Genomic DNA, 27,751 nt, shown 5'->3' with positions numbered 1-27,751 from the left:
AACAGACTCAACTTGTACCAGGGGAGGTTTAGACTGGGTATTAGGAAAAATTTCTTCACTGAAAGGGTTGTCGGTCTGGTATTGTAACAGGCTGCCCAGGGAGGTGGTGGAATCACCACCCCTGGAGGTATTTAAAAAACGCATAGATGGGGTGCAGAGAGACATGGTTCAGTGCTGGACTTGGCAGTCCTGCGTTATCAGTTAGGCTCAATGATCTTAAAGGTCTTTTCCAACCTAAATGATTCTATGATTCTATGGCCTAAGAGTGAACTTGTGCATACCTTTGGTGTCTGGCTGGTTCAGTCTGCAAACTGCAGAAGCCAAAGTTTTGTTCAAAGGAACACATCCTGCTAGTATCACTTATGTTGATTTTTAATGTTTTCACGTGAGACTGCTGAGCTAAAATTGTCCAAGTCTGTGAGGAGGCTTTCTGAAACAGTGATATACAAGCAAATGCTTTATTCAAGTCTCTTGCTTTCTAGACTGTACAGGGTAGGACTTCCTCCAAGAAGAGTCCTGGACAGACAGGTATATGAATCAAGTTGCCTTTTCCTGTCTCTTACAAAACCTTGCCTGATGATAGAGAACATGCTAGTTTAACAGTGAAATTAATTTTATTCCTCTGACAGCAATGTCTTGATAAAAAGCAAATGTGAAATCTCACCCAGCCGGAGTCACTGGCAGCCACTAGCAGCAGCCATCCTGTCCAAGTGTTGATGCAAAAGTTGTGGAACTCCTTCTTAACACATCTTAAAAGTTTCCTGTTTTCTGAGTCCGCTATATCCACAGATCAGCACTGAGAGTGACAGAGATCATTTGAAAAAGCAGTGTCAAGTATTAGATTTGGACAGTGAATCTGCAGATGGCTTATAATGGCTGTGGGGCTTATTTTGCATTTTAATTTATGTGAAAGCAGTATGCAGAAAGGGTTAGTAAACCTTTCAGCTTTCTAAGACAGGTGAGAACATGATTACTTTTCAGTTCTTTATTTATTTGTGTATCCACAGAGAGCTAAAGAAATGTCATACTACATGCCTGATTGCTCAAGTTAAAAGACGGGAAAAGGCTATTAGCTCATGCATATTAGCAGCCATTGGTCTGGTGCTGTATGTTTGGTATGATTGGCCAGATGCAGCAGTTGCAAGTGTGCTGAAATCTTCCCCAAGTTTTCCATGCTGGAAATATGTGATGTATTAAATCTGATACTTTACACAACTTTTATTTCTTAGATTCCATCCTGCAACTTGTCGTTATCACCAGCACAGTAAACACTTCATTCCTTTGTTAGAGAGAGACACATTGTTGTTTTCATCTTGGGGCTCAAATATCTCTTTGCAAGCAGGTTCTGAAATGAAAAGATCCTTTTGAAAGTAGCTTTCAAGAGAACAAAGCTGTAAAGTAATTTATACTTCCAAAATACCTGGAAGCTGGCTACCTTTAGCTGTCACAGTCATTCTCTTATGAACAAATACCTCCTATTGTGATAATTGTTGTATTGCTTATCTTGGGACTCCTTTATGCCAATCACTATTATTGTGAGCTTTGCTCCCCAGGACCAAACCCATTACAGTGGATCTCCTCCTCCCCATTGTCATCCATCTCTCTGTCAATTTCCTGCTATTTTTTTTTCCTTTGTGCCAGGATGCGCAGGGAGGTGGAGTTTGGAGACATTCCAGTTTCATCAGTAGGAGCAGGTAAAAATGTTCAGTGACTGCATACAAGGAGAAGTCCTCTGGGTCCAATTCATACTCGTCAGCACTGAGTGGCTGCGCGCTCATTAGTACCAGTTCAGTGCATTGTGGATTGCCAAGAAGTGGTAAATTCATCTGGATAAGGCATTGGGTCTGTGACTGTGCTCCTGCTGAATTCACTGAATGCACAATCTGGCTTTTCAGTGTCTTTTTGGTAGCTGTAAGAGGACAGGCAATACTTGATTCAGAGCACGGTCTGTAAATGTAGTTAACCAATGATCTTACTTTTAATAATTCTCAGTTACACCTATGCTTAGTACCTGAACAATGCATGAAGACACACAGCTCTGGTACCCTTGGTGCAACTATTGGGAGACTGAAAGCTGAATTTTTAGTTATGCTGAAAGACAGACTTAGCTGTTGCTGGACTCTGTTATTTATGGAAGTTTTATCCCTGCCTTCAGTGACTGTGCAGTTAGCTCAGCAGTGCTTTGAAAAATTCAGTCCTGGCCATTTTTATGGCAGCTGTGCTCTCTGCAGAGATCATTAATGCATCTGACTGCAAGAGGAGCAGAAGCATCTCCCTGTGGATGTATCTGTCACTGGCAGTGGAGCGCAACGATCTGGGCTGTTTGCTCACTTCTGAATGATGAGCAGCTGAGACCAACTGGGGAAAAAATGTCTTGCAGACCCCTTGTGTGCCTGATCTACAGAGCTTCAGTGTCTTTTGCAACGCTTCCTGCGGAGAAGTGGACACAGGCTAAAGCAGCTTATTGTTTTGGAAGAATCAGGTCTGTCCCTGGTGTGTTGGCCACTATGGCAGCCGTCATACAGATGTTGGTTGGGTTTTTTTCCATGTACTGTAAGTAGAGGCATAGTGATGGCTTTGAAGCTAAGCTGTGGCCATGTTGTGTGACTGATGCATAGCTTTATAGATGAGATGGTGCAATATTGCATGGCTCCACTGGAAGGTCCAAGAAAAAACTTGCAGTTCTTATGATCCCATCATCTATTGAATAATCATAATTATTTGACATGTGACAACAGCTCAAAGAGTGAGTCCACGTTTATGAAATACTTGCATAAACTTATGAAGAAATAGTGAAGGGTACCTACTAGAGCTCCTAATGTGCCCCATTGTATCCACTCCTAGTGACAAGCCACAGACTAAAGTAATTTCACTAGCTTTAAGATTTTAGTTAGGCCAACAGTAAGCTGCTGACTGTTGATGCAAGATGTATTTCTTTGGCCCACATAGATGTGGCAAGTTCATCAGGCTGGAGAAGGTGGGCAAGCCATTCTGGGGGCATCACTGAGGACCAGGTAATATGTGTGCCTGCAGACATGACAACTATGTCACTTAAAATGTAGTAACTGATTTTTGGAAAACTTAGATGATAAAGGATCACAGGAAAAACACAGAGAAGGGAAAAGATGGTCTTTGCTTCCTTGTCTTAATCTAGGTAAAATGCAGCCTAGGCACATTTGGGTTTAATTAGGTGTCAGCCTATGCAGTGTGAACTGACAAGAGTCTGATGAAAATAGGTGAGAGTTTGGGCAAGATGGAGCCAGACAGAAGCCCAGCCTTAGCTGATATTGGTTAAAAATGTTCTCATTATAGTCATAGGTGAACAGAGGTCTTTGTCCCTGCATCACTTCCTCAATGCAGTTGGGTCCCAAATTTTACTTTTATTATTACTTTGAGTAGGCTTTCCTGCAAAGTCAGATGAAGAACAGAATAGCCAGGAACACCTATAAGAGAAAGGCAAGAAAACAGGTTTACATCCTTTTACGATTTTTCAAGAGTAGAAGTAGAACCTTGTTCATGCAGCTCCCTAAATGGTCACTTGCTTGGTTTTCTTAGGAAGAGATGACCCATATAGGCATGTCAGTTATGCAGTGGTGTACCAGCTATTGGAATCCAGATTCTTGCAGGACTGCCTTAGATGCTGACCAAGAGTTTGCAAAACTGGAAGAAAAAGCACAACCAGAACTGTACTGTGAAGAAATCAGATGTGCAGGGAAGTAGTGGTGAAGAGGCAGGATGAGGAACTTCCATACTGAAGGACAAAAAACAAGAGAGAGAAAATGAGATGGAACATGTAAATTGAGAGCGACCCGTTCTAAACAATAGCTGTCGACAGAATCTGCGTATCAACCAGGTTGCATACAGAACAGCTGTGGTGAATGGTCTAAACTACGTCAGCATTAACTTTAGGGCCTATAAATATGTGAACTATGTGTCCTGAGGCAGAATGCTGTTAAGAGAAATAGGAGTGTTTGGGAGGAAAGTAAATGATTGGAAGCTAACGAAAAATCTTAGGGCTAGGAAAGACAAAGAGGCAGTACAAAGTGCTACCTTTGCAAACTGTGACTTCCCACTACTCTCTGGAAAAGTGTCAAAAGCGTATGTGGGGGAAGGAGGTTGTGGCAGGTACTTTTCCTTAGCATGAAGGTTGCTGGGTGAATTGAAGCAGTGGGGAATTGCTTTAGTAAGTGTCATACTGAGCATTTTGGTGGAGATCAGTATAAGAAAAGAAATAAAACCCAGTGCCCCCAACTTCTCAGTCTCAGCCTGCAGCCATCTCTTCTGTTTCTGGGGCTTGCACAAAGTTAAAATGTGGAGAACTGGGGAAGGCCTGCAGTTCTGGTAGAACTGGGAGTTGATCAGGAATTAAAGTGCCTAGCAGCTGCTGCATGCTGTTGTGTCTGTTGATGCCACAGAAAGTAACTGGATATCCAGTGCAGACTGTGATATCTGCAGTTAGGACAGCTATTGTAAGGAAGTAAATAGTGGAAGAGAATGAGAGGTTAATGACTTGGTTGTAGCAGGAGCAAAGAAAGAAGGAAGAGATGCACATAGAAGTAAAAGAAGCCGGGGCTGTGATTGCTGAGGTACAGCTGCAGGATCACGCTGACTGAGAAGCCACCTGGAAGCACAATTTCAAAGCATGTGGTGTGCATAACTGAAGCCAGTTAGTCTGAAACATGCACTAGCCAAGGGCTTGCAGGAGCATGGGCTGGTGCGGAGAGGGCAAAGTGTGACGCACAATGAAAGCAGCAGTCTCCATCATGGTGTGAGCCTCACATGTAGTGAAGCAAGAAGTGTGGCATTTGTGGTTCTACAGCTCCTTTAGCATGCCTTATAGAAAATTTTGCAAGAAAAGGCAGAACCATTTACAAAGAACATCTGAGTGTTTTCAGGGGCAAAGCAACTAGACCAAAGGAAATCAAGCACAGCAAATGCAAGTGATAATCAATATGAAAATATTTTACACTCTCTGCAATCTTTGCTATTTTTGTCTTCCATAGTACAGAAGAATATGTAATCCATTCCAACGCTATGGATATTTTTAACTTGGCATGTCTTAGCTTTGCTTTCACTGTTTTTGTTTTGTTTGTATTGTCATATATACATATATGTGAACAGAAGGATGCAGTACTTTTCTTATAGGTCAATTGTCATGGCTGAGGTGATGAGAAAAATATGAACAAACTAAGGGAAGCAGAAAAATGGATCAAATTTTAAAACACGTTAAACTGCAAAACAGAAAAACACTATCTCTGTGAGGATAGATATACTTCCTATTATTAATAGCGATCCTGTTTAATCGATCAGTAAGATATGTGATTTTATGAATGCAGTGTTTCAGTATGTAAACAAAAGAAGAGGTGTAAATGTGTGTATATGTACACATATCTAGAGAAATGCAGTTTTGTGCATTTATAAAATATGATGTTTTGAGCACTACAAGCAGCAACTATAGATCAGCTAAGTTTAGAACTGTTTCCCATGATAAACTGAGTTTTAACAGATTGCATTAGTATAGTTTTACAGCATTGTGAATGGGGTGACTGCACTTTTGTCTGATATTATACTGGGGAAATTTTTAAAAAGCAGTGTGTCCTGGTTTTGGCTGACATAGGTTAAGTTTCTTCCCAGTACCTGGTATAGGGCTGTATTTGGGGTTTATGATGAGAATAATGTGGATTTAGGATGAGAATATTGTTGATAGCACATTGATGTCTTAGTTGTTGCTAAGCAGGTGCTAAGTCAGGGACTTTTCAGTTTCTCACAACTGCCCCACCAGCAGCTAAGCTTGGGGGCATAAGATGGAAGAGGACACAGCCAGGACAGCTGACCCAAACTGGCCAAAGGGATATTCCATACAATATGAAGTCATGCTGAGTATATAAACTTGGGAACACTGGCTGGGGGCCGCTGCTCGGGAACTGGCTGGGCATCAGTCGGCGGGTGGTGAGCAATTGCATTGTCCATCACTTGTTTTGTGTAGTATTATTGTTGTCATCATCATCATCGTTTTCCCTTCGTTTTCTGTCCTATTAAACTATTTTAATCTCAACCCATGAATTTTACTTCTGGGTTTTTTTCTTCCAATTCTCTCCCCGACCCCACTGGCAGCAGGGTGTGAGTGGGTGGCTCTGGGGTGTTTAGCTGCCCTCCGGGTTAAACCGCAACACAGTGTATATAGATCAGTGGCCCTCAGATGGGCAGAAAATAACAGATGGTAAAAACTATTTTGCTCTCTTTGGCAAAACTCTGTCTATGATATGCAGTGCTACACCAATTTGCTGGAAAGGATTTTTTCATTTTTTAAGTGCTGATCAGGTTATTTAGGAAAATGAAAATAATTGTATTTTAGAGGTGAGAGCTGTGCATCAGCAATGAAGGTCTATTAAACAAGGTAATGATGTTCCTGTGTCCTTAGAAGAGTGGCAGCAAACAGCACAGGGCAGGATGGGCATGTTTATATGCTTGTATCTGCTTTTAGTGTTTAAGTGACTGTTAATCATATTTTGACCAAGATTGATTGTGAAATTGTTCCATTTATTACCAATCGTCATCTGTCATGCAGTTTGTAGGCTTCAGTTGTATCTGAGCATATATGAATTCATATGCATCTATACACTCATGCATATAAGTGTCCACAAAATATTGTGAGCTAACTTTCTTATTCAGTTTACCTGATAATAGGTATATATCTTGTGAAAACTCTGTTAAAATATGTGATTTTAATCACATCACATTCTTTGAAGGAACATTTTGGTCTCAGCAACAGGAATTTCAGAATTTGGCTTTGTTTGCTGTAGTTGTAATCTTAACAGCTTTGTTGTTTGTGCAGACTGTATTTACTTTAAAAATCAAATGCTTAACAGTCAAACAATCACTGTGTGCGCTCCTCTGAGACCTGTATAGGTGTCATGAGACAAAGTCATGGAGAGAAGACCATAGGCCTCCAGGATGACCATTACTTGGCCCTAATATGGAGCTTAACTGTGTGGAAAGGTTCGCAACAGACTTGCTGGTTTCACAGGCGAAAGCCCATGTTTTGCAGCGTATCAAAAGCTGGGGGATGGGGTTGTGGTCTTGTAGCCAGGCAAATGTTACACTGCCTTTTCTAGTAAGAGAACCCAAGTTCTGAACTAGTTCTATGAGGATGAGGTTTTGTCAGATCTGCATTGTCAGCACTTGTCTTGGCCTGCCTGAAACTGTAACAGCAATCGTCTGATGAAGTGGTAGCTGTTACCTAACCAGTTTTAGCTTTAGCTTACTTTTATACGATTGTATAATGTAGTGCCTATTTTTAGAATATTTTTCATCTATTTCTTTACCGAATAAGTAGAACTAACAAGTCACTCTTCTGTGTAAAATAGACTGTCTGAACCTGGGATAAAGAGGCAGCCTGGAGGAGAATACACATGGGATAATAGCAGAGGTTTTAAAACTGGGAGCACAAGGTGGTACCAGAGCCGATGGAGCTTCAACCAACCAACTCACCAATGGTCAGTCATTGGTATCTAATACAATGCAGCCATGGCGTGAACCAAGCTGATTTTTAGGTGTTAACAAAGAGAGCAAAGAAAGTGTATGTCCAGTATGCCATATATAGGAAGTCTGAATCTAAGAGTGTAGAACAAGCAAGGTGTAAAGTATGTTAAGAAAATGTATTAAAATAAGTGCAACTGCATCCTGGACTAAAAAGAATAAAAGCTCCTAACATCAGCACTGATGCCTTCTCAGAGCAAAGCTCAGGACATGGAAACATTGCCACAATCCTCTCTCCCATCCAAGTCTAAAGCCAACAGCCACAGGTCTCAGGTGGGGGGTATAACACCGCTGAGAAGGGAGAGGTATTACAAAGTCTGTAAAACTTTCTTAAATAATTTTAAAACTTTTTGTTCTAATTTGCTTAATTTTCTTTTTTTCTTTTTGTTTTTACGGTAATAAATAGATCTGGATTAATAACCGTTATTTTATTAGACAAGATGTCAAGTAATCTAACAGTAAATTCCCAAATCCTTGACTTTTCATCCAGGTTGTGTTTCTGAGCACATAAACTGCATGAGCTCTGGTACAATGCTGTCCTTAGAAGCGGACAAATTACAGTATTTAGCCTGTAGGAATTATACTTGCTGGATGGCAGTACAGTTTCTGGTCTGTCAGTCGCTCCTCCCAGTTTTGTATCACCCGCAAACCTGCTGAGAACGTGCTCTGTCCCTTCATCCAGGTCACGCATGAGTAAGCTGAACAAGAGTGGACCCAGCGCTGACCCCTGGGGAACACCACTAGCTATAGGCCTCCAGCCAGACTCTGCACCGCTGGTCACAACCCTGTGAGCTCTGCCCTTCAGCCAGGTCTCAGCCCACCTCGCTGCCCGCTCACCTACCCACACTGCCTGAGCTTGCCTATGAGGTTGTTATGCGAGACAGTGTCAGAAGCCTTGCTGGGGTCAAGGTAGACCACATCCACCGCTCTGCCCTCATGTACCCAGCCAGCCATTCCATCACAGAAGACTATCTGGTTGGTCAGGCATGATTTCCCCTTGGTGAATCCATGTTGACTACTCCTGATAACCTTCTTTTCCTCTCCATGCTTGGAGATGACCTCCAGGATGAGCCGTTCTGTTGCCTTTCCAGGGATGGGGGTGAGGCTGGCTGACCTGTGGTTTCCTGCATCCTCCTTCTTGCCCTGTTTGAAGACTGGAGTGACAGTGGCTTCCCTCCAGTCCTCAGGCACCTCTCCTGTCCTCCATGACCTTCCAAAGATGATGGAGAGTGGCTTAGCAATAACATCTGCCAGCTCCCCCAAGCACTTGAGGGTGCACCCCATTGGGGCCTGTGGGTTTGTGGGTGTCAGGTTTGCCTACACGTTCTCTAACCCCATCCTCCTTGGCCAAGGGGAAGTCTTCCTTTCTCCAGACCTCCTCTCTTGCTTCCAGGGCCTGGCATGCTGGAGAGCTGGCCTTGGCACTGAAGACTGAGGCAAAGGAGGCAGTTAGGAACGCTGCCTGCTCTGTATCCTTTGTCACCAGGGCACCCACCTCATTCAGCAGCGGGCCCCCATTTTCCCTAGTCATTCTTTTGCTACTGATGTACTGGAAGAAGTCCTTCTTGTTGTCCTTGACATCCCTTGCCAGATCTGATTGGTGATGGACCTTAGGCTTCCTCATCACGTCTCTCCACGTTCTGACAGCGTTCCTCTGTTGCTCCCAAGCAGCCTGTCCCTTTTCCTACGTTCTGTAAACTTCCTTCTTCTGATTGAATTTTGCTAGGAGCTCCTTGCACATGCACGCAGGCCTCCTGCCCCCTCTGCTTGATTTCTAACTCAGAGGGCTGCACCAATCTGGAGCTTGGAGCAAGTCATGTTTGAACATTAGCCAGCTCTCTTGAACCCCCTGCCTTCCAGAGACCTAATCCATGGGATTCCTCCAAGTAGGTCCTTGAAGAAGCCAAAGTTAGCTCTTCTGAATTTCAGGGCTGCAGCCCTACTTCTTCCATGCAGGATCCTGAAATCCACTCCCTTCCTTTTCTTTTTGCTGATTTTTTTTTTCTTTCTTTCTGTTTTGGAGAGCTTTTCCCATAGTGGTTTTGTATGAGAGAATAAAGAAGTATTCTAGAAATCCTTTGTACTCTGACTTTGCAAGGGATGAAGGTGAATGTGATTTTTATAAACTAGGTGAATAGATAAAAATTCTATATAAGATTCAGCTTGCTGACAGTTTTGCAGAAGTGGGATTCTTTGCAGTCCTTTTGTATCTCTGGCAGCTCTGCTGCCAATATGAATAGGTATCAGAGGAACAAAAGGTTGTGTCTCTTGATCTCATCACCAAAGGCTACAGTGTGGGGAGGCAGTTGCTTGTTTACTGTCATAATATTACAGCCTGCATTCAATACTCACATAGTTTTGCTCGCTTGGCCCTGAGGAGACAAAACGATTGCATTTTTTTATTGTGTGAAATTCACGGGATTGTGCCTATTAGATGCTTACTTTTTACTGTTAGCTCAGTGTGATTTTGAGTTGATACTTTCAATGCATCATTCATCTCCTAAAAAAAAAAAAAAAGAAAGAAACAGAAACATTACTCACCCGAATTTCCGCCCTTCAGTAGACAATACATAGCTGTACTCTGGTCATTCCCATGCTCATCTCAGTATTCCCACTGTTTTATCTTCACCCTATGACTTGTATGAACACTGTCCAATAGTGTTGGCTTCCTAAGCTGTCGTAGCAGGGAAGTGGGGAAGTGGGAGGAGAGGGGTCTGGAAATTTTCTGGGAGCTCTCCATCTGAAGCCTGATAGTAGCTGGCACTTTGCACAAGCCTCTTCCTTCAAATAAAGGAGAAAGATATGCCATTGCTTGCTTAACAAGGGAGAGGTGTGAAAAGGCCATTCATTTTTTCTCAGTTCAGTTATCACTCAGAGCATCCAGCAGACTTTCCTTCATGTGTGTCAGGGGGATTGGTTGTACACCCTTGGGAACTGGCAGGAAGCAGTGCCAGGTAGCAGGGAGAGGGGCAGATTGGTGCTGGGACTGATTGCATTAGGTCTGTTCCAGTGCAAGCCACGCATGGCATCAAGGAAATTCCTGCTGGCCAGTTAAGGTGAGAGCGTAACTGCTCGTTCCTCCTGAAAGTAAAAAGGGCATAACTCAGTGATGGCACTCGAATGCATGAATCAGCAGCTTACTTGGACTTAGGCTCAGCAGGGATGGCATACAAAAAGGCCATGTGACATGTATTTTTGAGATATGTTTTTAGTATTTGGATTGCAAATATTCTTTTAGTGCACAGCTGTGAAACTGTATTACAAATAAAGAACCATTACTTTTTCTTCTTGATGACACAAAACAGCACTAGCAGTGTTCTGGAGTAAAGTACAAATCTTCATCGGAATAAGGAAAATTCTTCAGACTATTTTTGTCGTATAATAGAACTAGTTATTTCAATAATCTTAAAATAAAATTAATTAATAATAAAATCCCTTCTGCAAAACTCTGAGGGGAAAGAAGAGTTGTTTTCTAGAATCTATTGTTTTGATGTTCCTTTATTAGAGTACACAAAATCTTCAGTCTTATGGTTCCCATCACAGGTAAAACGTACGGTCTCTTCCTTGTTTGCCCTCCATTCCATAGCAGTTTTTCTGTAGCTCATCCAGTTTTCCTCTCCTCTGCACTGTTGCATTGTTACCCTTTGTTGTATCTCACAACCTGGTGTTACAAAACTTGAGGTTTCCTGTTGTTTTCTTCTTTGTCTCCAATGCCTTCCTCCTTTTCCACCACTTAACTGTGGTAAGGGCCTGAGGAGAAGGCTGCTCTGTTTTTTTCCTGTTGAAACTGTCCAGAGTTTCCTCAGTGCCTGTCAGTGCTTTGCACTGGAGAGGCACCAAATGCAATGGAATTGGTTGCAAAGGGTGAAATTCTGTCACAAGCCCTTCATGATAGTATCCCAAATATCAGGGAGGTCATACTTACCTGCCAGTTTATTGCTATAAATGTCCTTAAGTGAAAGAAATGACCATTTGCCTTTTGCATTTGTTCAGAGAAGCTCACAAGGCAAATTAGTTAGCCTAAATCGAGATGACATGCCTTCAAGTGGATGGGTGAAGGCCAGAAATAGTATTTCTTTTTTTCTGCCCAAGATAACGCATGACTATTTCATTTAGATTTGCTTTAAAGTTTGAAGGAATGAAATGAGAGCTAGAACAATTGGCTTTTTTGAGTTAAATGAAAATTAGGAGCCGGATCAGTCTTGTTAATTGCACGGATACATTCAGTGGTTTGTTTTTTGTTGCAGAGACCGCTTGTTACTTTTTTTTAAGCATTTCCTAATGAATCTCATTATCAGATTCCTTCTTCATTTATCATGCACTTCTAATCCTTTTGGAAGAAAGAAAGAAGCGTTATCAGCTGCAGTGGGTTAAACTTTTTATACATATGATTTTGTTTTTACTAATGTAACACTGCATTTTAGTGGGTATCATTCAAAGCAACTCTTGAGTGTTGATGCTGACGTACTGAACATTTTTGCAAGGAATTCAATGCCTTGTGAAATGAAACAGATCAACCATGATGACCTTTTCAGACCTGCAGGATAAGGAAAGGTTTGCAGGTGTGAGATAGTTCAAAATAAGGCTTGTGGCCATTTTGTTTGTCTTCCTGGATGTTAAGGTGCATACACCTGCTATTTACACAGTCATGTTTTGGGTTCTTCTTAGACGACATCTGTGATATTCTGGCCAAGTAGCATCATGTAAATTTTGTTGCTAGCAGCTGTGGCATTGGGATTTCACTTGCCTCCCTGCAGTGAGAAGTTGTTACGAGGCCTCTGCCATACTGACATAACACTTGAACTCCCTTGAAGATGTGAGTGGTGCTGATCCCTTATCAGTCTGCCTGTCTATAGATTTTATACTGCTGCTTTTCATTCACACACAGAATGATTTTCCACGGGAAGCTAGCAGCAAAGGAAAACATCCCTAACAAAATTCTAAAAATCTCTGGCATCACTTTCTTCTGTGGATCAAACCCTGCTTTGCCACCAGAGATTCAGCTACACATTTTTAAGAGATTGGTAATTTAGGACTCCAGATAGTTATTCATGGAGCTTTCTCCATGACAAGGAGGGTTTTGTACCAAGGCTCGTGATTTCAGATATGCTAGGAACAACATTTCTTAGGTATCATTGTTCGCCATAAAATGGTTTGCTAGTATGAGTGCAGAAATGATAAAACGTGACCTCAACTAGCAGAACAAGGTCAGAACTCTCATCAGAGAAAGTGTTTTTCCAGATTAATACTCAAATGCTGCTGAATTGTTTTTTGTGATGGTGAACATGTGTAGGTTTGTTTTGTGTATCGGTGGCAGGTTTCTGTTATTTTACTAGGGATCATTGGTGATATGTAATTAGATTCCTGTCATTGAGTTTGTGGAAACATGTATGAGAAGTGCTTTCACTGACAGGCCGATTTCTTTGAATGGCCATAGCTTAAATACAAACCAGACATTTATGCTGTTAAGAAAGTTTATAATAAATTTTATTCAGTGCTGAGGTCCCAATCCAGTAAACTGAGCTCTTGCTTCATCTGTTCAGCTCCTCTTTGAGTGTTGTTGGAAGGTCGTGCTGCTGATAAGGGATTGCTCTGGGAGACAACCACCAGCTAAGTCTTGAAACTGAGAACACACATTTGTTTATGGTCATAGAATCATTTAGGTTGGAAAAGACCTTTGAGATCAACTGTCGCTATAGTAGGACTAGGTAATTGCTACTAGGCAATTTCTCAGTTAACTAAAAATCAAGTACAATTCAAAACATGTTAGTCAGGGTTTGGGCATACAATGTCATCAGTCAGACACCGTGTTACTGGTCTGGTGGCCATGGTGTTGGTGGCTCTTTGGCTCTTAGTTCATGGTGGATAGGCAGAAGGATTCTTCAGTGATGGGAAACCAGAGCTAAGTGAGGGTCTTCCCTCTTGCCCAAGCTCCATTGCATGTAGGCACTTTTCCGTGCAACCTGTTCCAAAGGAAACTTTCTCATTTGCAGATCAAAACCAGTGTGTTCTGGCTCTTTGAGATAGCAAACTGATTGCCAGTTGTGTGGTACCTTCTAATTGTTGCAGACGTGGTGCTATTTTATTAGTTTAACTATTTTTATGCAATAACACCAAGTGAACAGTCTGTTTATGTTTGCATGCAAGGCAGATAAGCTAAATTACAAACGGGTCTTTATGCTACAATGTCATTTGTATTTTTCCTCATACTGTTTGGCTTTTGAAATGATTCATGCCAGCTCTCAGTGTTTCTGATTGCTTTGAAAACACAAAATATCTGTATTTTAGCTAGGAAAACATTAAATAGCTTTGACTGCCTTTTGCAGGAAACTCTTATCTTTGATTCCTTAGACTCTTTTGTATGCATTGGTTAGGTTTATGTGGAAAAGAGTTTTGGGAAATACATTTTAACCCTTTATTATCCTGTTGCAACCTGTTCAAAATTACACATATGTTCATGCCAGGGTTGCACTGGGTTGATGAGGTGCCTTTGGACATGTCAGGGGTTGCATAAAGAGGATGCAAGGCCGTTGCATCTTGGTGTGTGTTTGATCATTGCTTGTGCATTCTGTTATGGTTTCAGTAGGAAAACTCAGTTCAGCTTCAGTAGCAAGCTAAGGGAAACCTGTACTACTTAAATGAGAATGGAATAGTTCTAGTGCAGAAATTAGCAAGTACATTTGAAGTGTAGATACTGTATAGTCAAGTGGATGGAGCACTAGACAGGAGTCTGAGAATAATATGTCTTTCTTCAGCCTAGACATTGAGTCATTGTGTGATGTCTGGCAAATTGCTTCAACTCCTCCTGGCTGTTTCGCCCCCAGGAAACAGAGGACTCTGCTTTATAAGAGCTCTAAGAGCTAGTGTAGTAAATAATGTTTATAATGATACGGTTCTCTGGAAAAGCTTGGATAATCATCTTCAGCAACGGCGTTACTTTGCATTTGTTCTCTTAACTGAATGGAGGTTTGACATACATGATTATGTGTTTCAGTTGGGCAAACTGATCCTTGATGGACTGGTGCGGAGGTTTTAGTGACTTTTTTTTTTTTTAACTTGTAAACAGAATTGTTATTTTAATGAGAATAAAGACCTTTATAATTTGAAGCCAGTTGCCGACAGAGGGTTGCAAATTGTTAGTGCAAGGTTAAACTGATTTACAAATGGGGAAATGTTTGCATTTTAAGTATCTTTTACATTGTGATGGAAACAGAGTTGTGTTCCTTCTAATAAGACATTTACATTTTATTTTGAAAGAGAATGGTAGCTGCTGCTGAAAAGATGATGAAACTGTCTAAAGATGGACAGGAAATCAGATCCATTTTTTTGTGCTTGCATCACATCCTGCTACCAAATGATCAGTGGTTGCCCTCCTCAACTCTGGTCTGAGCAGATTTGGGATTCTGCAGTGGTGTGCCACGTGTGCCATGGCTATGCTGCTCTCTCTGTCTGTGCAGTAGTTACTATATTTCAGGCTGGCCGTCTCTGAGCTAGTGGCAAAAGAAACATGCATTGGTTTTGATTAAACAAAACATAAGCTGAAAACTATGATAAATGTTGCCTGTTACCTTTTCTGCATTTTTTATTTTAGTATTTTCCACAGGTGCCCAGATATCTACTGTAGCAATATATAAAGCCATAACGTTCATCTTCCTAGGCAGGACATAGCTTAAAAAACATAAGGGTGACCACTGTCTCCTGAGGAATGGACCAGCAATTACTTGGTTTGAGCAGTGATTACACAGAACAATGATCAGCTGTACTGTATGTGCTGCAGGAGCTCATATTATGAAGGCTCAGCAAATGCTAGTTTGTCCTAGATACGTCCTTTTTGCTGTCTGTCATGTGTTCCCATAAAAAGCTTTAGAATATACCTGAATGGGGCTTTTAGAAATTATTCTGCTGGTTAGTAACCTGTAAGAAAATACCTTTTCTAGAACATTTTTATTTTCCCTACTCTTGGGTCTCATTCTTCTCTTTTCCCCTGGACAGATCCCTGTGGCAAGAAAATATCTTCAGCTTGAATCCTTTTTTTCTTTGCTCTCCTTTTCAGTTAATTTTCAAGTCACTTACATATATTCTATGCCTCCACTTGTTCTCCCAGGAGATTTCAGACAATGACCTCCTACATTGTAGATCAGGGGTTTTCTGAAAATGCATATGGGGTAAATTGAGCAAGATGAGAACTAAATAATGTTGATTAATTCACAAATGTTGTATTATACAATTATATATAATGTTTGAAGAGTAGAAGCACCTCATAATAGCAGGGATCCAGATTATGAATATCTCCTCTGCAGTGGTCCCTAATGAGTTAGAATAGGTTTGACCAATTCTACTCTCATGCAGTCAGTCCTCACATACCAGGCCTTAAAAGGTCAGAGCTAGTGGGATCTAAAAATCTGCTTATGGTTTTGCTTAGATGAGTCCCTTAACAATTGAGTCAAATTGATAAAAATTAAAAAAAAGGAGAAGGCAATACCAGATGTTGATATTATAGCTGTTATTTCCTGTTGCTTTGGTCAGAGGTTTTGTGCTGTGAAAATTTTTCAGTGGGAAGAAATCTTCATAGACTATAAAACAGGACTGTCACTAGACACTTGTTTTACATCTTACTGTAATTCTCCAGTTCTTTGGGCAAAAGTGGGTTCTCTCTGACTGCTCTGCAGATTGAAGCATCTAGGGAATGCTGTAATCAGTGCTTTGCTGTCTTTCTCTAGAGGACTCATTGCCAGCTGGAGAGAGACAAAAGATAGTGCTCCCACCAAGTCAACACTGTTCCTCCCCTTTCCTCTTCTGTGAGTGAGCTGATGAAAAGACCTGCTAAGAGAAGCGCAGGCTAGCTGAGAGTTTTCCCACAATCTGGGAACTAGCTGGCCTGATCCAGCAACTGTGTGGTCTCTTACTACTTATGTCTGACACAAATGTGTCATCACATAGGAGACAAGCTGACATGTAAAATGCTTTCCTATAGGCAATGCAGGTTTTTGCACAATAAACTTAAAAGGACAGAAACAGTGATACATTTTTATGACATCAGGAGTCCCCTAGCATTAAATTAGGCAATTTTATACGACTGCTAAGAACCATCAGCTTCTTTGCTAGCCTGTGCCGTTGCTTTCAGTCATCTGTTGAGAACATTTCTTAAATCCTTGGGTTGCCTTCCAGCCCTCTGCTTTGGTTAGGAACACACAGCAGTCACAGCAGTTGGGACTGAAGGCATGGCTTGAAGTTACAGGACAGTGTTATGGAAAGTTTTGGTTATTTCTAAGCTTGATCGACAAGGCATCCATGAAGTATTAACATCTTTGCACTAAGCCATTTGAAAAACAAGATTTCCAAAAAAGTTGCTGACAGTGTATCTCCAGGATACAAAAAGAGTTTTGTGCAGTAATGCTCTGTAAGCTCCTGGAACTCTTTAACCTACTATCCTACCAGGCCCCATGTGTTTGCCAAGTTAAAGGGAGAGAAACGTGGCACAAGAGCTGGTGTTATGGAAAGGGTTGTTTAAAAAATGAATGTTTGGAAATTTTTTCTGCAGTCCAAATGGGGTTGGATTACATTGTCTTTTGTTAAACAGTGACGTTAACCTCTGAGATAAAACCAATTTTATCGCCTAAGTAATGTTGAAGTACGTTTGGAAAAACAGGCATTTTGAAAATCCAGAATATCTGTATTTCAGAACTGGGATACAGTGTAGAATGAGAGTGTCTGAAGTATGTTACAGGTAACATTTCCAGAATATTTTTTTTTTATCTGGAACTGCATTTTTCAATGGTTAATAGTTCAGAAGCCGTTCTGACACAGGACGTGGCCTCACTGGAGTCACTATGGCTGTGCTGTGCATAGAACCATACTACCAAAACCATCATACATATTTTGTGTTTTATAGCTCTGGGTCAAATTGTGATGAGCTGACATAAGAAATACATTAAGTAGTTCACAGGTGGCAAGACAAGAGCCTGCATCATGGTGCAGGTGGCAAGCACTGGCAGCTGATCCAGCTCCTCACTCAGGCTTCGTAACCCCTGCTGAACTCGGTGCTCTGATGATAGTATTTCTTGCAGTAACACTGCTGAGAGCTGGTGAGAAAGCACTGACCCCTTCATGAACTTCACAGGCTCCATATGCCAAGACCTGAATTGCCACCCAGATGCCAATGAGGTCAGAGAGCCAGGAGAAGATGTTGTGCAAAGCATCCTCTGGAAAATACGCCAGCTTTCACCTTCTTCTTCCCCCCTGGCCCTGGCCTGTGGAGATGCTTATGATCAGCAGGGGTAATCAGGCAGGGTTTCTGTGTGTGTTGGAAGTGAGGTTGGGCCCATCTAAATCTGTGCTCTTGCTTAATGTGCTTATGTTAAAATTGGTAGCAAAGGATTTCCATTCTTTTCTGTGTCTCTTGCTCTGTGCAAGCATCCACCTGGCAGCTCTGAGCTACACGCTTCTTTTCCAGCTCCCCCCTTCCCTGCTAGCCAGTTTCTCTTTCTAAAATTATTTAAGCTAGACTTAGCTTCTTGATGTTACCTCATGCATGAAGAAAAGCAAATGCACTCTCTGTAAAAATTCTCCATGTTAGTCTTCTTTTCTCTCCTTTTCTACTTCTTGTGCTGTAAAGAGATTTAAGTGTTTTAGCACAAACTGTTATAAGGTTATGCTAATTAGAATAGCCAGTAGCCTGAAGAAATGCTAAGTAGGTATGGCTTTGTGGGTTAATGATGGTAATGATAATGAATTTATAGCAGGCTAGAAAGGCTCTACAACAACGGCCTTGCCCGTCATTGCATTCTTCTAGTATTTCCTTATTAGGGTTTTTTGTGCATAAGACATACTGTCATCTTAAATGGGTTATACTCCATGCAGATAAATATTTCGATCATGCGTACAAGTAATGGACTGTTAAGTCTGTCTTTTAAAATACAAGTTCACAAGTCAATTACCAAAGCCTCTTGATGAAAACACACTGTAGGCAGGACAGTGGGCTGAAAATTATATTTTTACAATCTTTGCTTGGAAGTGGATTGTAATTAAGGAAAACAGTTGTATTCCTTACTGCTCTTTGCTCTGTAAACTGTGTCTGTCTCCTGCTTTTGTGCTGCAAAGGGACTGCCTTCTCAGGTTATTTTGTATGACCACAAGTTGGACACTGATGTCCTTTTTAGCCTGTATCTCTGGTCCAGTATGTCAGTGCTCCATGTTGTAAACCTTATTGTGCTAAAAGTGGATTTTGCAAAAAGGTGAAACATACTGAAATACCTTTGTCTTTTTCAGGATATTAAAGTTTTGAACAGTGCCTCCTCAAGAAGTGTGACAAGAAATGGCTTTAGGAAACAACACCCAGAGAAGTTATTCCATCATCCCTTGCTTCATCTTTGTTGAGGTGAGTGCATCATTCAGTTGCCAAGCCTACATAGAAGGCAGCTCTTCCCTGCAGGCATTAAGTCATTCATTGGCCGTTTTGTTTGTGAGGAAGAATGCTTTCTTTCTTGATAACACAAATATCCATCTTCATAGTCAGTGCTGTCAAGGCCCCCTGAACACAGTCCTGCATGAGTTAGCCAGACCTTAGGTACAAGAACAAGGAAGTACTGTGTTTTCAAGGCTTGCCTCTACCCACTTTGCCAGCTAGTCCTGTGGTATTTGGCAGATAATGGGCAGTAGCTGCAGGTGCAGGTTATCAGCAGGTGATTCCTCATCTTCCCATTTTTTCCTCAGACCTGTATCCATCTTGCTGCTGCACCAAGACCAGGCTTTGTTTAAGGAAACATCTGATCTCACAATCTCATAGCTCATAGGCTTAGGAAGCAACACTCAGTTCTGATTTCAGTTCAGATAAGACATAAAATTTACGTGAGGCATGCCTATCCTTTAAGTGTTATGAAGGAGCTTGGCTAGCACAGGGGCTGTGAATTGACTAGCAGTGAAGTTACAGGGGTGGTTGTTCCCACAGTGCAGTATGGCCTTATGTCTTTATTAAGGATAGATGTGATTTTTTTAATTGCCTTATTATTTTACTCTGTACAAATTGCTTTTTTGTGGTGCTTCTTTTACTTAGCCTAACGCTGCTGCTAGACTGACCAAAATCGTTATCCAAATCAATGGTTGTTCAATTGGTGCTTATAAGGCTGGGATGGTTTTCTCGATAAGAGGGGCAACTCCAGATTTCCTAGGAGGATGAAAGCTTCCATCAGATTTAGATGGTGAAAAAGAGATAACTGCCTGTGACTGATTGTCTTCAGAGCCACCTGTCGTATGTAGCTTGGATGCAACACTTGTTCTTTGGCCCAAATTATGAGGCAACTTGTGCTCTTCCACAAAACAAGCACTAAGAACAGTCAGAAGATTAATTGTAATGCCGGGTATTGTGTAAGACTTCTCCCATTTCCACTGAAATCTTGGAAAGGTTCTGCAGCATCAGGTGTAACAGGCACTGTGAATGGTCGCTTTGCAGACTTCCTGAGCACTGACCTTTCCTCAGGGACATGGGAAAGCATGCAGTGGCATCCATCACCTCTCTAACCCTTACTTACCTGGAGTCCCCTCCTCATAGCGTCTTTGCCAGCCAGGAGGTACAGTACCCTTATATGCCCTCCTTACTTTCTGTACTACCAGCTTAGCCCCCAAAAACACAGTCGGATGATCTCTGGGTCCTTTATCTAATGTAAGTAGTAGTTTTCCTTCTGACATGAATGAGCCTTCCTTGCAGGAGGAATCTGGTTGGAAGATAAGAACAGAGGAAAAGCATGATGAAACCACTGGTAAAACTTGGCAAAGGGCCGTCGCAGCTGCAGCTGTGGCAGGCACCAGTGTGAGAAGGTGGCTGAGTCTTGCAGTGCTTCACAGGGATTTGTCAGTGAAATAATGTCCAGCTTTCTGGGGAAACTGAGGGGCTGTTCTGACTGGGACAATGGGTCACTACTTCATCCCGTCATCTAGAGAAAGAAAGGTTAAATATGGGGGGGGTGGGGAAGCAATAAGCTCAGAAGAAACCAAGTAAACACCATCAGCAACGAGATGTCTCAAATTTATTGCTTGAACAAGCAGCTCTGAAGATTTTTAGTCCTCTAAATGTATGAATGATGAGCCTGGTTGGCAGCCTGTGATAGAGATATAAATTGTCTTTTCTCTAGACACGACTGGCATGAATATAAGAATAAATCTTTTTACAGGAGGAAGAGAAAATAATTTTTTGCCCTGTAAGTGTACTTTCCTTGTCCTTTCATATACTTGCCTTGCTGATTAAAACACAATTTTAAATTAAAAATCCAACACAGTGAAGTAGTGTCTGAAAAGATATTCTTTCTGCTACATTTGATGAAAACATGTATTTCTTCCCCCACAGTATAGATTTTTAATATAACAATATTGAAACTACAAATTCATAGACTTATGTCAAGTATTGTAGCATTAAACAACAGGAAGTCTTAATTTCCTGCTGGGAATGCAGATATGATTGATAGTAGCTATTTGGTCTGAAAAGTCCATGTAAATCTTAAGGCACACTGATGGTGTTTTTCTTTTCCTACTGCCACGCTTCTGAGACTAAATTAAGAGCTTTTCAGATGAGCTACCCCAGACAGCAAGCCCTGTGCTGGATTTCCTTCCTGGGTTAGGATGGGCCCTATTACTATAGCTTTGAAGCAACCATGAGAATTGTTTATCTGTATGATACCTTGAAGCAGCTGCTGAAGGTGCACACAGGACAGTTAAAAATAATGTTGCGAGCTTTCCTGATAACATTCAATCTAGCAGCAGTCATGTTAGCTGATCATGAGTAGTATAAGACATGGTCAGTAAATATTATCATAGGCCTGTTCCCCAATATGTTCTGCCTCCCCCATTGTCTTCCGTGGAATGTGGTCCTGTGATTAATGTTTTGAGGCATTTGCTCTTCAGAAAAAAATGCTAAGCATTGATTGTCATGTCAGATGTCCAGCCAGTAGATACCTGCTAACTGCCCAGTATGCAGTGTGTATTCAAAGAAGTTGCGAAGGGAGTGGTGAAAATGAGGTGTTGTGAACAGTTTGGACATTTTAAATGCTTCAGTCTGTTCAAATGTGACGCTTACAGTTTCAGCAGTTATTTGCATTTCCTTTTCATCACACTGAACTAACTTGTAGCAGTTATTTATTGTGAAACCTGACCTGAAGTTGACTGGCTCATTATAAAAACTTAAACCTTGTGCGTGATGCTACAAATTCCTTTTTATGTTTAAATCACAAACTTTTTAATAATATTAGAGATAGCATGTGATATCTTACCTATAATGACAGAAATGTTAAATCAACATTTTCAGTCCCTAATCAGAAACACAATGTCACATTGTGAGTAGATTTAAAAGCTAAATGGGGAATCATTAAACTAGTTTTTAGCCACTTACCAAATCTTAGTCCCTCTCCCAAATAAAGCAGGCAGATTTCTAGATGGTTTGTTACTGTATTGTAAGAGGTATCATTACGGTCTGGCATTTGTTACCAAATGTCTGTGAGGATTTGCTATATTACATTTTGTTAAACACATAAGCAATTAATTATGATGTACAGAAGACTCTCCTTTCCCCTGCCCCCCTTTGCAGCATTGCATGCAGCCAGCATCAGTGAAAGGAGTCTTCAGGAGGCTCTCACCCAGCCCTGGTTTACATGTAAGAGGTTGCCACAAGATGAGACTCATTTTGTTGCTTGTTCAGTTGACAATGTGCCACTGCTTTAAGCAGTGTACAGATGGTTGAGTACCTGGTCTATGAGGACTGATGCTGTTAGCTGCAGACAGTTGTTAAATAGCAGTGCAAAGAGCAGGATGCCCTACTCCAGTAGCTTCCAGAGCCCTTTGGAGTCAGTGATGGACCCAGAGCATGCAACAAAAGCTGTAGAGCTCATAGCTGTTGGTACGCCCTGGATCTATCCCAGCAAATGCAAATAGCGCACAGCAGCCTGTTTGAGGATTTGTTGTTGGCCAGCACTGATCACTAAAGTGGTCTTACTGATTGTAGGCAAGCACGAGAGAACATAGTATAAGCAGCATCTGGGATGACAGTAAAAAATTTCTCATATATGCTTCCTTTTTCACATACTTTTGACTTGTGGTGGCATTTGTTGCCAAAACTCTTTGTGGAGCATCTCCTCCCTCCTTCACCTGCTGGGACATGCACAACAGCGTGCTGTCAGAAAAATTTTTAATGATGCTTCTGCACAGCTGTCTCATCATTTTGCAACCCCGTCTTGAAAGGTTTGATCCAAGGAGTGCTTTGTTACATCTTTCCATATAGTATCTGCATTTGTACTGGGTGAAGGTGGGAAAAGATAAAATCACAACTGGCAGAGGTGTGTTTTGTAGTGGTCCAGTTTTCTGCAGGAAGTGAATAAATTGTCAGAACAACTAAGATCGCTCAGATCTAGGTAATGTCAGGTGTAGAAGTGGGGGAGGTGCAGTGCCTGGCAAATTCCAGGTTCTCTTCTTAGGGGACTGGTGAGCTACGCTGAGGTCTTGATCTAGCAGTGCTTTGCATGTGCTGTGGTCTTTCTCTGCCTTTCTTCATCCTATTTTGAGTGTTAGCTTCTGGGACAAAACTCATGCTAGGTGGGTGCAGGAGAGCCAACTGCAGTCTGGCTTTGAATTTGGTGGGTCAGAGTGATTATACTTGCTTTTGCAGCATACTTGATGCTTATCATTAGTGACAGGAAGTGTAATGCAGTGTGGTAATTGCATTTTCTAATAGATATTGGAAGGACAGTTGCATACTATGAGTAAACTGCATCCCCACAACTTTACGTGACTTCAGAGGGAGGGCACGTGAACTTTCAAGCCATTGTGTCTCTTTGAATGGTGGTTTTTAAAGAAGCAATAAGAAGGCAACACTTGCTCTTTTTCCTGCAAAGAAAACTCTCTCATCGCTTCTGAATCAACAGCAGTTATGACTGTAACGGCTCTCTAGATAATAAAAGGAAAAATTATTCTGGAATTTCTGCTGATGCGGTGCTTTCTACTTCCTTTTTCTTCCTCCCTGTCCTCACACTGCAAGTCCTGGCTTGAGGGCTTGAGTTGTTTCAGGGGGTGTGTTATCCAAGGATTTATTTTCAAGTACAGTTACTTCTAAAGGAGTCAGGCGCATCTGAGGTATGTTTTTGTACATGAAAACACTGCTATTTTCTAGCACCAGCTTTAATTAAATGGTCTTAAGCTGATCAAAGAGTTACTGAATACCAAGTGACTTTAATATGACTGATGTACGTGCCACATTGTGCTTTATTGTGGATTATTGTAATTCTGACATTGACAAGGTGGTAGGGGCAGAGTCAAATAAACAACACTATTAAAACTTAAAACATTGGACATCTTTCAAATTCTGTAATATGAATATCCTACTTTTCCACATTAAATCCATTATTCTGCCCTCAGGAAAGCTTTTACAGGCAGAGTGGAAACACTTTCTTCTTGACAACTTGATATATAGTGCATTGCAAAAGACTGAAGATTTTATAAGAAAAATCTCTTCTCCCATTTCTCTCCTTAAATAAAATGAAAAATTCTGCAAAACACAGAGCTCTAGTCTTGCATCTATACTGATGCAACTTTGAGTTGAACTGTAGGTATGTTACAGCCTAATAGGTTCCCTGTCACTACAATCAGTGGAATAAATTTTCCTTTAATTTCTGTTATTTTAGTTTTGGACAGATTGAATCATCTTCAAGTATCAGTTCAAACATAATTTAAAAAAAATGTTTCAACTTACAGAAGCACAGACACTTACAGAAGGAAAGCCTACTTGTTTCTCCGACTGCCTACAGTTTCCTGCCAGTATTTAATGTAGTCAAGCCAACAGCTGAACTACTCTTTAGCAGGAGAATTTCCGCAATACTGAAATCATTACTGTAAGCAAGACAAGTGCCTCTTGAACTCCAGTTTGTTATCAGCATCACAACAGGGTTTAGGAAGCTACAAAAAATAAGTGAATTTAGAACAGTCGTGACATAGGGAGCACTTTTTTAATTCTAGTTTTTTTTGTTTAGATGTTCTGAAAACTCAAAAGATTTTGCACATTTGGTTACTGTCTGGTGCCCTCTCATTTTGAGCAATGTTTGCCAAGTGTGAAATATCTTTTTGTGTGTGCTGTGGTCCTCAAAGCAACACTTGTAAGAGAGTATGTATTGAGGGTGACTTTCTATTTGTGTTTCTTTCTACAAGATTCACTACTCTCCTAAGAAAAACTTGCTGATTGCGTTAGAGCTTTGATGATATGATTAACGTTGCATAAAGGACATACGAACATAGGATTGCAGTTTTGGATATTCAAAATACAGGTTTTAATTTTGGCAAGGTAATGTCCTGTTCTCCTAGAAAATGCCAAAAAAAATTCCAGGCAGATTTTAATGTAAACATTAACTACACAGGCATCCCAAGTTTAACCAACTTCCAAATAGTTGCAAAGATCAGTGACTCTGTTGTGTAGCAGTATCCATTATCCACCATGTGGGACTTTTTGATTTTGTTTCCTGCTCAGGCAGAAAAGAAGGATTTTCCAGCAGGTCATGTGTGTCTGCTCAATCCTTTCACTTGCTATAGGTGTCTTGCACATAGCTATTTAAAGCTCTATGCCTTGTTTCTCCATCTGTGCCGTGCAAGCAGTAGTGCTGTGCAGCTCCACTGGGATGCTGTGAGGACAAAATGCCCTGCGGGACATGTCATATGCTGGTGTTGTATAAACTGCCTGTCATTAGATCCTCTGGTTAGACAACTGTGTGAATTGATGGTGACAGATGCTGTGCAAATTCAGAGGAGCTCATCTTGTAGCAGGGTGATGTTTCTGCATAATCCCCATGCTTCAGTCACTCCTGTTTCATCGGATTGTTTCTTATTTTATTCACTCAGTATATGTATCTGTTTCTTTTTGTTGCTCTTTCTAAATGTCTCTTTATGTTCCCCATTTGCCAGTCATTCCTTATTGTTTGCTTTTTTTGTCTCTCTACCACGTACCTTCTTTGTTCCAGATGACTGGATAACTCCATATTGTAAAATTGATTTCATCTCAGTGAATAGGTGTCTGCCGAGTGTTGGATTAGTTTTCCTGAATTGCTAGGCAGCTTTCATATTACCTGACTATAAACTAGAATTTAATTTTTTGAAACAATAATCCTTCTAGGTACTTCACAATTAGGCAAAGAGCACAGAAAACTCGTGGCTGAAATATACTCTGGAAAAAAGCAAATTATTTGATTCTACTTAGCTTCTTGAAAACTTCTTAAAATTAACATTAAGAGACTGTCCAAGAGGGATTAGCTGCTTTACTGCATTTTTCTTTAAAACATAAATGAAAGAAGGATTGTATTGTTGCTGCAGACACATGAAGCCCTATTTTGTATTCTCTCTCTTTATCCTGAAAATTCCCAATCACAAATAATCCCTTTGACAGCCTGAATAACATCTTAGGGTTTGCACCAATTAATTTTGTGCAGTTTTCAAGGAAGAGATTAAAGGTACCAAAAATTCTTTGTCTTTATGAGTAATAAAAAATGCGTTTGGTAGTAGAGAAAAAGGTGGTGAACATACTGCTTTATCTGTTTTACTGTGCCCTGAAACTAGCCAACACTTTTGAAAACTACTGCAATTTATAATATGTTGGTCTATATAACCAGGTTTGTAAGAGAAGGAATCGTGTGTTTTTTAATTATGCAGCAGTCAGGGAGATTGAATTTGCTTTGTTTTTTAAGTAGAAATGCATTTTGCTGATTTGTAAGTTAAAAAAACCACATAGCTTTAGCAGATTGGTGCTAGAAAGACTAGTAGTCAGACTAGTATCATTGAATGTATAGAGGTCATTAAAAAATTGTTATAAAACCAGGTGCCATTATGCAAGTTTTCTGTATTATATATGCAGAACTCCAGAAGCCATGTTTGAAGCCTTGTAAGATGAAAGGTATTTCCAGCAATGACTTGGCAACTTTAATTAGGCTTAAAATAGAAAGCAATGTGAAAATACGTATGACACAATAAGTAGGGCAGCCATGTCCCCATGGGAACACGGTGATACTATCAGTGAAAATTACTGCTGAATTTTTGCCTCCTTTATTTTCAGAAGTATACTTAGATTTTTATATTTATTGCAGGTAATGGTAGAACAGTTGATGTGCTACTGTTTGTTTGCATATTTCAAGGACCTGAGGGGTTTTCATATTTTTGCTCCCAAGCACTCAGTATTGAGCTATTTATTTGTCCAAATATATGAAAATCTGGAGACCATTGCAGGTGCAGTGCATTATCATATTATTGACTCCTCTGTGACACAGTTGCACCGTTTCCCGTGGTCTGCATCTGTGAACAAGCGTTTTTTCTTTGATCTGTAGGAATATCTCTGTGTTTATTTAGCCAGTACTTAATATGCATGAGTTAAATGAACTTTTAAAAAGGGTGGAAAGGAATTAGTAGAGACTCACAAATCCATACTAAGTAACCCTAAATACAACAATCAAGCTTTCCCAGAAATGATCAGTAGGAAAGATCTGAGAAATGTCAGAGCAAAGCAAGATGCTTAAATCATATTTTGCAATATCAAATCCATTCAAACTTTTTGATAATGGTTTTGAAATCAGGAGAATTTTCATAAGTGAAATAGGTCTCTTTAATCATCATGTCCAATTTCAACAGGCTTGCAAAGGATTTCTGGCTCCTGACCAGCCACTCCAGACATTGAAAAGGAGGGTTTTATTTTGGGTGTTAGAAGGGTGAAGTCATGAAGATCAGTCATACAGCAGGCAGATTCCTACAAGCAATTTAGCTTTGAAAGAATATTGGCATTTTCTGATCTTTAGAAATTCTGACAGAGTTTGAAGACCAGCTTTAGAAATCAGTTTGCCAAGTCCTGGGCTTCCTTTAGACAAACCGAAGGTACTGCTCCAACCTGGAACCTCCCCAGGCTGCTGATACAAAACTTTGGTGCCTTTGTGTGGCAAGCACATAGCTTCTAAATTGTGGTATCTTCTCCCGGTGGAGTGCAAATGGATGATCCAGTTACCGGCACCTGAGTAACACGAAATAAATAAAGCTATTATGAATGCAGCAGAATGTGGCAACAAATAAAGTACGAGTTTTCTGGAGAAACAATACTGTGTGTTTCTAACTCGCTTGGCTGGTGCACCTCAGGTTTTATGATTTATTTGGTGACTTCTGGGGCAGTCTGAAGGGAGCCCCTCAGCGCATCCCAGCATTTTAGCAGTAAGCATTT

The 27,751-nt window shown here is 40.8% G+C and overlaps 1 protein-coding gene across 4 annotated transcripts in view; it reads left to right on the top strand.

The window, feature by feature from the left end:
• PLPPR1 (phospholipid phosphatase related 1) overlaps window positions 1–27,751 on the top strand; it is a 135,364-nt gene that overhangs the window by 42,140 nt on the left and 65,473 nt on the right. For all 4 annotated transcript variants that reach the window (XM_056325400.1, XM_056325401.1, XM_056325402.1 and 1 more), the window contains one exon: window positions 18,808–18,916. In XM_056325400.1, the coding sequence (XP_056181375.1) occupies window positions 18,854–18,916 (63 nt within the window). In that variant the 5' untranslated portion in view covers window positions 18,808–18,853. The remainder of the gene's footprint in view (window positions 1–18,807; window positions 18,917–27,751) is intronic.

This window comes from Falco biarmicus, chromosome Z (genome assembly GCF_023638135.1).
Source record: "Falco biarmicus isolate bFalBia1 chromosome Z, bFalBia1.pri, whole genome shotgun sequence".
Classification (NCBI taxonomy): Eukaryota; Metazoa; Chordata; class Aves; order Falconiformes; family Falconidae; genus Falco; species Falco biarmicus.
Note: the sequence above shows the minus strand (reverse complement) of the source record. Positions and strands in the feature narration are given on the sequence as shown.